Source organism: Schistocerca cancellata, chromosome 4 (genome assembly GCF_023864275.1).
Source record: "Schistocerca cancellata isolate TAMUIC-IGC-003103 chromosome 4, iqSchCanc2.1, whole genome shotgun sequence".
NCBI classification, from domain to species: domain Eukaryota; kingdom Metazoa; phylum Arthropoda; class Insecta; order Orthoptera; family Acrididae; genus Schistocerca; species Schistocerca cancellata.
Window position 1 is genome coordinate 673,331,335 of NC_064629.1, and position 15,920 is coordinate 673,347,254.

General features: G+C 35.8%; 1 protein-coding gene across 2 annotated transcripts in view; it reads left to right on the forward strand.

Moving 5' to 3' along the window:
- LOC126183462 (trehalase-like) overlaps positions 1–15,920 on the forward strand; it is a 262,929-nt gene that overhangs the window by 141,023 nt on the left and 105,986 nt on the right. For both annotated transcript variants that reach the window (XM_049925462.1, XM_049925463.1), the window contains exon 3: positions 2,848–2,981. In XM_049925462.1, the coding sequence (XP_049781419.1) occupies positions 2,848–2,981 (134 nt within the window). The remainder of the gene's footprint in view (positions 1–2,847; positions 2,982–15,920) is intronic.

The window sequence follows — 15,920 nt, forward strand, 5'->3', positions numbered from 1 at the left end:
TGTTGATTTACTATGTGAAATTTGTAAAGCAGTATTACAGCAAGTTAAATGATATAATAATAATTATCATTACTTACCAAATACTTTATGTCAATTTTTTTTAATGTAATGAAAATATTTTTAAAACCCTATGCCTGTTGACTACCATGAGAGCTGGAACACTCTCTAGTGGGTGGTAGGGACCAGATTGACTGCCACTCATGTAGGAGAATCTTCCAGTTACATGAACCCGTCACATAGCTCCTGCTGCACATCTTCCAGTGTGTACTGTATGGCGTGTGCCAAGAGGCAATAAAGTACACCACTATCACCATCTTCGGATGTCCACACTAACCACTTATCTTTGTGTCCACATACACTATCTGATTAAAAGTATCTGGACACCCTTATTCAATGCGGTATTGACCACTGGCTGTCACAAGGGGCAGACCCCGCCAACATAAAAGGAGGCGGGAGTATTGTGTTGTCAGTAGAGAGTCACAGTTTTCATGCTACAAGGGTGAAGTCTTTGCCCCTATTTTTTATTAGCCAAAATAAGGTACATACAGGTAGTTACAAGTATATGTACTATTCTACGTACCTTACACTATTTTTTCATATACTCCCCACAACAGTTAAGACATTTGTCCTATTACAGCACTAAATTTGAGATGCCTCTGTGGCAGAATTCATCCAGCTGACTGTGGAAGCACTGTTGGACTGTTGTCCTGGCCTCATAGTTGCATGTCAATTGCTGTCATGCCAGGAACTTCTTCAGCAGATCAGAAATGTGGAAATCACTAGGGGGCAAGATCTGGACTGTATAACGGGTTGTCCGCACTTTCCCAGCAAAGTGACTGGAGCTTGATGATGATGATGTTTGATTTGTGGGGCGCTCAACTGCGTGGTTATCAGCGCCCGTACAATTATCCAATCTGTGCTCAGTCCAATTTCGCCACTTTCCTGGATGATGATGAAATGATGAGGACAACACAAACACCCAGTCATCTCGAGGCAGGTGAAAATCCCTGACCACGCCGGGAATCGAACCCGGGACCCCGTGCTCGGGAAGCGAGAACGCTACCACGAGACCACGAGCGGCGGACGTGACTGGAGCTTGTCAGTGGTGCTCATTGTCATATGTGGCATTGCATTGTCATGGAGCATAACCACATTGTCTACATCGAGAATCCCTTTGTGCTTCTTCCTGATGGTAACCTGCAACCGTGGTAGTGTAGAACAATAACAGTTGGCACTGATGGTTGCACCTACCACAAGGAAGTGTTATCATCAGCCAGTAATGCACATGGCATCCCCGAACACTCATAGTCATGCATGTCTTCATGGCCTGTTGTGAACTCACAACACCACTACCTCACACTTCTCAAAGTGAGACACTTTTTCCCATATGTGGGATGCGTTTCCCTGTTGATTTTGATGGGTGTAAGTCCCTTGCTCCACAGAAAATGATCACACTTCATTGCTCATATGCCTTGGATGTGTGAAGCACAACCACCATCTTGAACAACTGACGGCAGTGTTGTGCTACATAGCCACTGATAGATAAGGTCGAGGAAGTCCAGGAAAGGTCCACTGCTGGGAATGTGTATTTTGACTTCACATGTACAGTTGTAATTTGGCTAAAAAATAGGGGCAAAATTCTTTCTGGTTTGCCATCACACTTTATTCTCCAGAAATTAGGTGAGTAATTTGGAAACTGATACACCAACATGCTAAATGTAAACATATTAATACCTTTACTAAAATATCCTTCGGAGGAGGAGGAGGAGGAGGAGGAGGAGGAGGAGGAGGTGATAAGTTTTTAGCATCCCACCGCCCCTCGTGGTCTCGCAGTAACGTTCTCGCTTCCCGAGCATGGGGTCCCGGGTTCGATTCCCGGCGGGGTCAGGGATTTTTCCTGCCCCGAGATGACTGGGTGTTGTTGTGTCGTCTTCATCATCATCATTCATCCCCATTACAGTCGGAGGAAGGCAACGGCAAACCACCTCCATTAGGACCTTGCCTAGTAAGGCGGTGGGGGTCTCCCGCATCATTCCCCTATGCTCTGTAAAGAAGCATGGGACTTCATTTCATTTCATTTCAACAATGAGGTCATTGGAGATGGAGCAATCTAGGGAAATCGCAGAAAACCTAAATCAGGGTTGCTGGATGCAGGTTTGAACTGTCATCCTCCTGAATGGTAGTCCAGTGTGCTAACTACTGTGCCACCTTGTTCATTAAATACTCTGATTGGTTGTGACCACCACCTGGTAGTCATCACAATGATAAGACTTTTTACAGTCTCTCAGAACTATGTAAAGGAAGCAACAAGTCAGGTAGCAACAATGTCTTGCAATATTTTTATCATTAGATCTATTACTTGGTATTTTACGGGATGTGAGGTTGTGGTGAGGGGAGTGCTTCTGAACTAATAGATCATTCATTAAAACCTCTATGGTCTTTTCTGAGAAGGCGGATTCAAATCCTCCTTCAGCCATCCAGATTCATGTCTTTCAGGATTTCCCTAAATCATTTAGGGTGAATTCTGGACTGCTTCCTTTGAAAAGAACATGGCTCATTTCCTTCCCTAACCTGAACATGTGCTCCATCTATAATGAACTTGTCATCAATAGGACATTAATCCCAAATCTTCCTCTTCCTTTTCCATGGTGTTTGTCAGTGTTCTGAAGATTTATGATTAGCAAGTTTAACACTTTAGTATCTTGTGTTGCTGCCACTGAGCTTTCTCCTCAGATAATTATTACACCCAACAAAACTGTTTATTCTGTTTGATAATATTGCCCATTAATGAACAATGCTTACTCATCACCTTGCCACATGAAGTTATTGTTTAATCCTTATTTACAGTGAGGATGCCCATAACGCAAGGATCTATAAGACAGTGAAAGAGAAAAATGAGTTTTATTCTGAACTCAAAGCTGCTGCAGAATCTGGATGGGACTTTTCTACAAGGTGGTTTATGCTAAATGGTACAAATAAAGGTAGGTGTTTATTTACTACACACTCAAACTAGTTCTAGTGAATTTTCTGTATTGTTTGGTGTATAACATTACATTCCAGAAGATGCTTATCTGAGATTAGAAAAACAAGTGAACTGAACGACATATATTAACAACCTAAATTATTTGTATTTCACAATTTAAAAATGCATTAGAACAAGTGCCAATATGTACAACACATCTTTATTTTGTATTCCAATTGTGTTTCACTCTAACAAAATCACTGACTTGAATTTTATTGATTTGAATTTGTATATTGATCAAATAATAGAATCAAACAAGCGACACAAGTGTAGGTAATACAAAATCCTCGTACAGAGATACTGTCAGCTCACACACCAAAGACTCTTTACAAATCAAGGAAGTGTAACACACAAAGAATTTATAAAAAGGACGAGCAACACAAATGATTTCACCAAGTTAATACAAAATAAATATTTCTAACACTCCCACTGAAAGAGGATCAAATTTGTTACTGTGTATTTAGAACTCTTCCCCATCTTTTAGGCAACAATAGGATGTCATTCATCAAGAATTCCATAATGTCCTGAATGCTTTGGACATTCAGCATGTTTTTCTGGGTTTGAAGTATCACCTTTGGTACTGGCTTTATTAGTATAGTATGACAGCTTGTTGACCTTTAGATGTTACAGTACAAACTTGTTTTACTTATACAGTAATTGTTACACACAAAATGGTAATAGACATTAATGTGCTTACTTTTATGGTGAAGCTCTTGGTCTATAATAAGCTTCATAGTGAAGTTGATTTTAGGTTACTAAATAAAGCCAAATCGCTGAGAAAACTCTTTAATCAGATTATATTCAAAGTTGTGCTTAGTTGAATTTCAAGTAACAACTGATTCATTTCACTTTAACACCAAGCAGCTGTGGATTTCCTGGTTGCTACATCACTTCCATTATTTGCAGCAATGTATTACATGAGTTGATTTCCTTGTTTCAGTGGAAAATAAAGTCCATTATCTGCACTGTCTTTAATATACATCATTTTTCTTTTCACGCCACTCCAATGAATCTTTTTCAGCATCTTTAGGTGTTGGCTGTTATTGTTGATTGGGAAGGTAATGTCTGGTTGTGTTCCTGCTAGCAAATACCATGCATCAAACTATGCACGACTTGTCTGTATGGGACATTACACAAGTCCTTTTGACCATTTTTGTGCATGCCAGCATATACATGATGATGACGATCCATTGGTACTGCTGCCACTGCAGGGTTAATGCCATCCATCATGGTGTAGAATATCCTTGGTGTAGCTTTCTTTGTGTTGAAAAATACAATCATTCTGTTGTGTTGGCAGAAGAGCCAACACCGTGTTACAAGAGGAGGCTGAAATGCACACGTTTTAACTCAAGCAGGCTAGCGTGAGGAGGGAAGAACTATACTGACGTGAGGTCTGGAACATGACAAGGAATTAGAATTCAGAAAGCGGACATAATTAGTTTGATACTTAACTTTAATCCATTAATGATTAACGTCGCTCTTGACGGTACATGATTCACATTATTGTCTGTTCAGAATTCATTCTAATTACTGAATATGGCGCCTTGCTAGGTCGTAGAAAATGACGTAGCTGAAGGCTATGCCAAACTGTCGTCTATGCAAATGAGAGCATATGTAGCCAGTGAACCATCACTAGCAAAGTCGGCTGTCCCACTGGGGCGAGTGGTAGGAAGTCTCTCTAGACTAGACCTGCCGTGTGGTGGCGCTCGATCTGCAATCACTGATAGTGGCAACACGTGGGTCTGACATATACTAACGGACTGCGGCCGATTTAAAGACTACCACCAAGCAAGTGTGGTGTCTGGCGGTGACACCACACATTCTGCCTGGATACAAATACATATTCAGTTGCCCGAACGTGATATCATATTCTCTTTGTAGTCACTCAGAAAAATGTCATTTGTAAAAGCATTTTTGGCATCATTTGCCTTCAATATGTACTGTCAAAATTAATGAATTAATTTTGTTGTCACTGGTGACCACAAATGGATCTGTACATGGAACTGGTGAACAGAAATGGAATCCAACTTACATAAAATTATATTTCTGCACTTAGAAGCTTAGTTCTAAACACATTTGTAATTCTAACTGCAAATCATTTTAGTTGATTCAAATAAACAGTTACATCTAAATTTCTGTGGGAAAACCAATTCAAACATCACACTGCTCAAGGCACAATTCTTGATAGTGCAGGTGGCAATACAAACTACATTGTGTCAAATATAGTCACAGGACTAAAAGTTATCTTTCCCTGCAACTCGATTTGAACCCCTTGCCACAAGTCTTACCTTGAAATATCATCATTAGAGAGCTTGATCTTGTAAACCTAGTGATTATCAATGACTTTTTGAAATGATGGAGACCCCACTAATATCTTTTATTTTATTTAGGGAATTAATTTAATCATTCATTGCATTTTCATTTTAATGCTTCACTGCATATAACTGTTTCTTCATATGTCTCTGGCTCAACATGATTTTAAACAGATACATAAATCTGTTGTTTTGCTGGCAATCTTACTGATTTGCTTCTCTTAGCTGACATTACCTGTTAGTGTGAAAACTTTCACCTGCATTGACGTGATTATGCTGCAGTTCACAGTCAAGGTGTTTGGGAGAGGTTTCATAGAACCACTTTCATACTGTTTCCCAACTGTTACTCTCCAAAACACGTGGAAAAAATGAACACCTAAACCTTTCCGTGCAAGCTCTGAGTCCTCTTATTTTATCACGATGGTCATTCTTCTATGCGTAGATGCGAGTCAAAAACATTTTTTGGCATTCAGGGAAGAAATATGGTGATTTTAATTTTATGAAATGATTTCATCATGATGAAAAACTTTATAAAGAGTTCTTTCAATTGGAGTGCAAACAGTGATCAGTGTAAAATATTAAAATTCAGTAAAATAGTTTAGATAACAGCGGATGTTTATTTTGACTTGCAATCAGTTTTGGTCTATAATTTAGACCATCTACAGACTGTAAGCACTGCAGTACAATAGTAACACATATTCAGAGAGATTTCTGTGATAAGAGATGGTAACATTGTTAAAAACATCTAGAATAAAAGCTACAATAATAATGAAGGAAAATGTCATACCCACGATGGCTGCTGGTGACTGTGGATGTAGCAAGACCCAAAAGAACACCGACATCAACTGCTGAATAATGCAGCACTGCTTGAGAATATAGACTGCAAGCCTCATCTATTGCATAGCATTACATCACTGACAAACGATCATGTATTTGTTATGTGAGTTATGGTACATTAAGTGGTATAATTAAAATTTACAAGAAAAATAGATACAAGAATACATACAAATATCACATACATAAAGGTTCACAATGAATCCTTTCATAATCTACACACAAAACCAATCAGAACATGTTTGCTATTGAATTTCTATATTTTAAAAATATTATGAAAGGATTTGTTGTGAATAATTATGCACAAAATTTTCACATACATTTTGTATCTATTTTTCTTGGAAATTTTAATTATACCTCATATAATAAGTACATAGTTGGTTGTCAGTAATGTAATGCTATATGCAGTGGGTGGGGCTTATAATATACATTCTTGAGTAATGCAACCTTATTCAGCAGTTGATGTCTGGGTTTTAATGAATCTTGCTCCACCCTCCAACACCAGCAGCTATCATGAGTATAACATTTTATTTCATTATTATTGTAGCTTTTAGTCTAGACGTTTTAGCCAAGTTCCCATCTCTTTTTATAGAAATCCCTCTGTATATGTATTACTGTTGTACTGCAGTGCTTGCAGCCTGATGATGGTCTAAATTATAGAGTGAAAGTGGTCACCAGCCAAAATAGACATCCGCCATGACTGAGATGGTTTTACTTAATTTTAACAATGAAAAATGCCTATGTTTTAATGATTGCCACCCCGTCTCACTTATCATATCCATATAATCTCTCCACTAGTTTGTGATAGTACAAAATGAGCTGCTCTTCTTGGAACTTCTTCTGCATCCTCTGTTAATCATATGTGGTACAGATTCCACACCTCATAGCAATATTCCAGAAGAGAATGGACAAGTGTAGTGTAGACAGTCTCTTTAGAAGATTTGTTGCATCTTTTATGTGTTCTGCCAATGACATGCAATCTTAAGCTTCCCTTACAGCATTTTCTATGTAATGATTCCAATTTAAGTTGTTTGTAATTTTAACTCTTAGGGATTTAACTGAATCAACAGCTATTATGTTTGTCTGATTTATTACACAACCACACACTTTTATTGTTTAGGCTCAATTGCTAATATTTTTCCATGCAGCTATTTTGTCTATATCATTTTGTGATTCATTTTGATCTTTTGATACCTTTACTAGATAATAAATGATAGAATGATAAGTAAAAAACTAAAAGAGCTGGTAAAATTGTCTCCTATGTCATTTACATAGATTAAGAACAGCAAACAGCCTATAAAATTCCTTGGGGAACCCCCAGATATAACATCAGTTACACTAGATGACTTCCGTCAATTACATAAACTGTGATAATTTTGACAGAAACCATGAAGCCAGGCATATGGCTGAGATGATACTTCACAAGCATACAAATTAATTAGGAGCTACTTGTGAGGAACGGTATCCAAAGCCTACTGGAAATCTAGAAATATGGAATCAACTCAATATCACTCATTACCTTGTGTGAATTAAGAGTCAAGTGTGTTTCAAAAGAATGATATTTTTTTGAATCTGTGCTGGTTAGTGTAAATAAATAACAGCCTTTGAGGTGTTTTGTAATGTTGGAATGTAGTAAATGTCCCAAAATCTTATTACAAACTGGTATAAGTAATACTGGTCTACAATCCAGTAGATTACTTCTATTTCCTTTTTGTCTATTGGTATGATTTGTCCAGTTTTCCAGTACTTGGGTATAGATCTTTCATCAAACCAGTAGTTGCATATTACTGCTGAAAATGGAGCTATTTAATCAGCCTGCTTTGAAAGAACACTAATTAGCACAAAATTTGGAACAGAAGATTTGTCTTTATTAAATTTCTATGCTACACCAAGGATATCTACTTCCAAATTACTAATGTTGACAACTGTTCTTGATTCAAATTCTGGAATATTTATTGTTTCTTCTTTGGTGATAGAGTTTTGGAAAACCATGGTCAGTAACCCTCCTTTAGTGCCACTCTCAACATTAACATTACCATTGGTTTCACACAGCAGAGTTATTGATTGTGTCTTCACACTGGCATACTTTACATAAGATCAGAATCTCTTTGGATTTTCTGACAGACTTCAAGACAAAGTTTTACTGTGGAAACTATTAATAAAAGCCTCTCACAATGAATGTCACACTAAGTTTCAAACATCTGTAAGCTTTTGACAATGTTTCATCAACTATGGAATCAGCTACTGGCATTGTTCATTTCCATCCTAGAAATGCATGCCATTGTCTACTTCTTTAGTGATTTTTGCAGACTTTCATATCATTGAATGTCTTGGGGGGTGTCTTCTGTAGGCAGCAACGTAATTACTGGTAGAACTAAATTTGCAAGTTGTGATGCTGTTGTTTCCTCTAAGCTGTCATTATTCTTTAATGGTTTTGCAGTGAAAATAACTTCACCATGTATTTTCAGTTGTCACCACTCTGGAAACACAACAACCTTTTGCACTTTGGCCATAACCAACAAAATAACCTTTTCGGGTTTAACATTCCCTTTTTTGTCTCTTTTCTTCTTATTTATTAACACAAGTATTTCTCCAAGTCTTGTGAGGATTTTTAAGCTTGATTTTTGTTAATTATAGACCACAAGGTGGCACTCACTATTCTCCACTTGTCCCATTCTATTTGTACTGTAATGCAGCGTAACTCATGGCTCCCACCCAAATTTCAACTGTCAGTCCTGTTGCATGTAGAGATGTAGAGAAATACTGGCCAACAACAGTTTTGTTTTCCTTTCGGTAGCTTACATTTGTTCTGTATGGCATGGCACAGTTTTCTGATGCCAAATCCCACAAAGATGAGTCAAACTATCAATCTTTTCATTAAAAAACTCTGATCCATTATCAGTTCTTAACGTCTTTATGCCTTTGTACAAAATGCTTTTCAGGCACTTTAAAGAAACTTCTCTTACATTCAAGTGGATCTGATTTATTCTTGATGTAGTACATCATCTTACACTGACTGTAGCAATATCTTAACATCATGAAATATATTGCAACACACAAGGAATCTTCTTGTGTTGTCCAACAAAAATCTCTGTGCACAAGCTTGTCAACTTTCTTTTATTTGGCACCACTAAATAGGAATGCAGGTTGTGAATTTTTATCAGTAATACGGTCTTTGCACTGCATGTCCCAATTTTGAAAATGTATCTCACTGATTGGCAAACACATTTAACCTGTGTGGTGTTCTGATGTGCCATTCTTTTGCTCCACAAAAAGAGAGGTTCACAAGCAGCAACACTTGTGTAATACTCACCAACTGGCATCACAATAAATTTAGTTTTGAAATGTTTCTCATTTCTCTCTTCCACTGTAATAAGATTTTCATCTTTTAAAAATTTGCACATTTTGTTATCACACTGATGAGTCACACCTTTATTGAAGGCTGCATGTAATGTGAACATCTCTACATCAAAGAGCAAGACTGCATTTCCCATTACCAGTAATGGTTTTGAAAATTCTTCATATAATGTTGAGCATGAATGTTGATCTCACATGGATCAGGTACTCTAGAATTCATGTACCATGATTCCCTAGCTGCACCAGGATCACTTGCAATGAACACTGACTCCCTGATGAGAGCTTGTCCATTATTTGATGTATGCTTCACACTAGCATCTCTCCATCTTCTGCGGTCATGAATACATTGACGTGCCATATGACAATAGCAACTTTGCAATCAGGATGGTTTTTACCAAAAAACGTTTTATGCTGTGTATGCAGTGCTTTCAGTTTTATCAGTTATGTTCACACTAATTTTCTGAATGACAAGTTCAGGTGTAAAACTTGTAAGTGTTCACTCACCACAACTACCCATGCACTGACTAAGCAATTATTTGTTACTGATACTGTCATCAATGTTTTGCAGTGATCATCTGATCAAGTGTGTGCTCATCTTGAATCTACAAATGATGTACAATATGTGACACAATGTCATCAGATGGATTCTTCTGTAAACTATACCATTACTACAGTACTAAGTAAACATTAAGTCCAGATTTTCGTCAGTAAATTGACACATCATCTATAGATTCTTATTACATATCCAATACTAATTTCTTGTAAAACATTTCCTTGGTTTGTAACCTGTTGAAATAATGTGTTGTAGACTGACAAATAATAATAATAATGTACATAATAAAGCTGAATTTTTAATACTACAAATCATGTAAGGGCTGATAACAGATAATAAGACATGAGGGTACTGTCAGTAAATGCACAAAAGATTCTACAAACTCAGACTCTGCAAACCTCAAAGAGTTCACAAGAAAGGACTTCTAACACAACATAACACAAATAATATCACTGAGTTAATAAACATAAATTTATCCTTCTTTTAAATATTTTAACAAACTAAACTGTTCATTAAGTCACACATGTTACAGTTGTACTTTCTGTCCTTTAACAATACATAATGTGATAACTACTGGAAAGGCCATTACAGGGTAGCATTGGAAAATTGGCATTTTCAGTGATTTGGCAGATCTTTATCACAGAGTTTCTTTCTGTGTAACATTAATGGTTCCTGAATATCAGTTAGCAATTGTTGAATTTACTGAAAAAATATTTCACAGTTTTTAAAAAAGGCGTATCTTTCTTAGAACTTTCTTCACAGCTCATCCAATAATTCTACATATTTAATTCCAACTTTTGAATTCAAATTTTGATGAATGACGTCCTCAAACAGAAACTTCAGATGGTTAATATGTTCAAAAGGTAGTACTGGTAGGTGTCAATCATTGTTTTTCTTTGATTACTTTGTGGTATGCCAAATCTTTCTCTTTCTTCAGATGCTTTACTGTTTTGTATATGGAAAAATATGTAAACTGTTGATATCACTATAAGAGCATGAAATATACCTAACTCAGCTATCTTCATGGACTACTCTTACAAGTCTTTATGTTACCCTTCTCTGTGTATAGCAGTTGGTTTTATCTGTTGTAGTGTTTGTTTGTACCATTGAATCTGTACCATTCTTCCCGTGTGACTATCCACTGCTTTCAAGTTAATGTCGTTCTCATATCTTTGACTAAAACATAGACCTAACTTCATTGATGCTGTGTGTACTGTAATTTCATGTATAGATCTGCCTGACATGTGACTTTTGATATACAGAGTGTCCAAGGAAAAATGATCAGCACTCACAGATATTATGGGAACAACTATTGCAAGCAATAAATTCTATTAAACATGGGCCCTAAAATGCGTACCCGAAGATCCATGAACACTTCTCTGTCTTCAATACTGTGAAACAAATCTCTTCTTCTGCAAGACCTTTGCTTTCCATATTTTCAGATATGGTAGCATAGACCAAAACAAGGAAAAAAATTTCCACTAAATATGGGCCCTGAAATGCGTATATTAAAAATTATGAGCACTTGTTCATCTTCACTGTTTTGAAACATGTCCTCTACTGTACAAGTGTTCATAGCTCTTATCATATGAATTTGGGAGCCAATGTTTATTTTACAATTTTTTCTAGTTTTTGTCCATATTACCACCTCTCAAAATGTGGGAAGCATGGAGCTTGCAGTAGAAGACATTTGTTTCAGTGTTGAAAGTGAAGAACTGCTGATTGCTCTTAAGGTGCACATTTTAGAGCCCATGTTAACTGGATTTTTTGCTTCGAATGATCATTACAGTCGTATCGCTGAATATTGACCATTACTCCTGGGACACTCTTTGAACTTACGATAAGGATGTGTACACATCCATCTGTCTGCTTGAAAATGATCTAAGACCTGAAACCAGGTGGTAGTACCAAAGAAAGATTTATTTTAACCAAAGAGTTTGGTGTAAATGACTTGTGTCTTCAAGGTTATTATAAATTGATAGGTATCTTTGGTCTGATTATCTGTAAGGAATGTATTACAATAAATATCAACAATTCTTGCATTTTTCCAAAGAAAATTCTGCACTGGCTGAATGAATGATTTTTATTAAATCTTCGACCGGTTTTGCACCACTTATCGGTGTATCCTCAGGCAACATACGCTATTTATAACATAGTAATGTTGAACATTACTATGTTATAAATAGAATGTATTGCCTGAGGATGCACCGATAAGTGGTGCAAAATCGGTCGCAGATTTAATAAAAACCATTCATACAGCCAGTGTGGAATTTTCTTTGGAAAAATGTCGAAGTTTGGCTGTGGTTGCTCGCCCTACAAAACAATTCTTACATTGCTGTTATCTATATTAAAGCTGCTAAGGTACTGAAGTACATAGCTAGAAAAACAGCATTAAATCATTCACAGATTCTATTTTAGAATAATGATGTCAGCTAAAACTGTATTTTGCTGCCCTCATAACTCAATCCTTAAGTGTTTTACTGTGCTCCACATGTCCTTAACATTATTAATACGATAAATTGAATTTTATAGGGTTTTAAGTGATAAATAATTTAATGTTTTTAAACGGTTTCCACATGAAATTTTCAGTGCAAAATCTCGAGTTCCCTTTAGTCATCATCATAGTATGGATCTATCTTTTCTTATAATTTTATGCAGGACCCACACCCTGTTGTTTTTGCCCTTCCATCCTGTGGCTCAAATACATCTGTTGTTATTCCTAAGATAACGTGAAACTAATAGAAAGTGTCTTTCAGACCTTAATTATTCTGTATATGATATGATTAGGTATTACCCCACATTTAGCAAGGAACTAAATCATTCCATAGATTTAGCTGAGAGGAGTCTTTGTGACACGGAAAGAGGTCAGAGATGTGCATTTTATTAAAGTTCTGTACCAGTGTATTATAAAATTCATAGCTATGAAATATTATAGTGTTAAAGTGCTAATATAAATTATAATACAACCTATAAGTCATGTGTGCTTGTGCTTTACTTCAATAATGGAATTTAACTTACTACGCATTCTCATTCTTGAATTAAATGTGCAGTGTTTGTGTGACTGTCACTATGTTTCTTTTGCCTGTCTATTTTATAAGTGAAATATATGTGTTGCAAAAACAAATAAGTAGGTAGCACCTGCAACCACTGTCTCAGTCAGTAAAATTCTACTGGGTATGTGATGACATTGTCATTGTGGAAAACCTCTGACATTTTGGCCACTATTGCAAGTGGCCTTCTCCTTTGTGTTTCTTTTCCTAAAGAAACAAAAGAAACACCCAGAGGAAAACCACTTGCAATAGTGACCTAAATGTCAGAAGTTTCACACACTGACAATATGGTTCCAGAGCCAGAAGAATTTTATTTGCCTTAGGTAGCACCTTTCTGACCATAACTGGTCTGAATGTGATAAGACGATCATTACCCTACAGTTTATGCTACATTAAACTTATTTCATAGATTTATGTGAGATAAATGTCTGTGATGTGAAAAAAGCCAAAACTGTACTTTTCATTGAAATACAATATATTATAATCCTCTATAGTTACAAAATATTATAATATCAAATTACTAATATAAATTATATTACAATCTACAAATCACTTGTGATTTATGTTAATTATGACATATAACTGACTAACTAGCTGCAATGTGGTACTTTTATGTTGTAATAACCAAAGTGTCATGGCATGACTTGCATGCATTAATTTTTATACATAATTGTCAAACTCCATGTACATGTTCTTCTTGAGTTAAATGCACAATGTTTCTTGTGACTGACACTATACTTCTTTTGTCTGTCTATTTTGTGAATGAACTGTATGTATGTTGACTGCCTAAGAAAATACACAAGTAGGTAGGGTTTTTCTGCCATTAATTTACCTGAATGTGATATACACATGTATTGCTCTATAGTTTATATAATGTTAAACTTATTACATAGATGTAATTGAGATGATGCTCTCGGATGTGAAAAGAGGTCAAATATGTACACTTTATTTTACATTATCATCACTTCCTGTTTTGAGATACTGTAATATCAAAGTTCTAACATATATTATGATTTACAATCCACTTGTCTTTTGTTATTAACGCCAGAAATGCACCCAATCTCCTCAGTTATTTATTGGATATATTCCAATTTCTATCTTCCCCTACAAGTTTTTCCTTCTGCAACTCCCTCAAGTACCATGGAAATTATTCCCTTACTGTCTTAACACATGTCCTATCATCCTGTTCCTTCTTCTTGTCAATATTTTCCATATTTTTCTTTCCTCACCAACTCTGCAGAAAACCTCATTTTGTATCTTATCATTTCACCTAATTTTCAACGTCTTTCTTTAGCATCAAATCTTAAACACTTTCATTCTATTCCTGCACAGTCCATGATTCAATTCCATACAATTCTGTGCTCCAAAAATACATTCTCTGGCAATTTCTCCGGAAGTTAAGACCAATGTTAAGTACTAGGAGAATTCTGTTGGCAAGAAATGCCATTTTTCCTGTGTTAGCCAGTTTTTTATGTCCTTCTTCCCTTGTCCATCATGTACAATTTTGCTTCCAAGGTAACAGAATTCCTTCACTTCATTTACTGTTTTGTCCTTAATTTTGAAATGAGTTTGTTACTTATCTTGTATCTGCTACTCTCCATTAATTTCACTTTACTTCAGTTTACTCTCAATCCACAGCATATGCTCATTAGACTATTCATTCTATTCAACAGGTCCTTAAATTCTTCCTCACTTTTACTGAAGATAGCAACACCAGCGAATCTTATCATAGATGTCCTTTCACTGTGAATTGTAACTCCACTCTTTTCTTTTATTTCCATTGTTGATTCTTCAATGTATAGTTTTAACAGTAGGGAAGAAAGACTGTATCTTTGTCTTATACCCTTTCTAATCATTTCATTCTTGGTTTTCTGTACTTACCTTTCCTTTCTTGGTTCTTCTATATATTGTACATCATCTGTCTTTCCCTGCTGCTTATACCTATTTTCCTGAGAATTTTGACCATCTTACACCATTTTACATTGTCTGACTCTTTTTCTAGTAAGAAAAATCCTACAAATATGTCTTCAGTTTTCCTAAGTCTTACTTCTATTATCAAGTGTAAAATCAGAAATGCCTAAGATGATTTGTAACAAATGGAGTGCCTTTCTGGCCATGATTGTTATGAATATGATGTGATTTTGTATTACTCTACATTTTTAGTTACATTAAGTTTATACCATAGATTTCACTGAGAGAAGTCTCAGGAATGTGAAAACAAGTCAAAGATTATATTTTACTTTAGTGTAATATGTTATAATGATAAGTTATGAAATGCTATAATATACACATGAACATAAGTGTATACATGATTTCTGGCTATTTATTCTTAGATTGTGTCCAATGACTACCATGCACTGTGGCAATGTGCATGGTATGTGATTTCTGAAATGTACATACTAGGAGCATGTGTCAGTATCCATTTGTGAAATTCAAAAATGAGCTAAAGCTGGAAACTGACACATAGTGAAAATTAAAGTACTTATTTTCGCCAAACAGCCTGATAGAAATGATATCTTGTTTTAAAGTTATCAAAGCTGTAGTTCTCAGTCAGAATAATTCAAAAACAGGACTTATGTTGACATAGTGATAAGTTTGGTTTGTGACTAAGAACATTGATTATAAAATGTAGAAAAACTGTTTGTGGTTTGTTGCAAAATTTATCAATTCTCCTCTGAGTTTCAATGTTTAAGAAAACTTATCTATTCTTTTAACTACATTACTTTCATTGAAATAAAATGAATAAATGCAGTGCAGACAAATTCTAAGATAGGCACTGAAAGGGAATTACA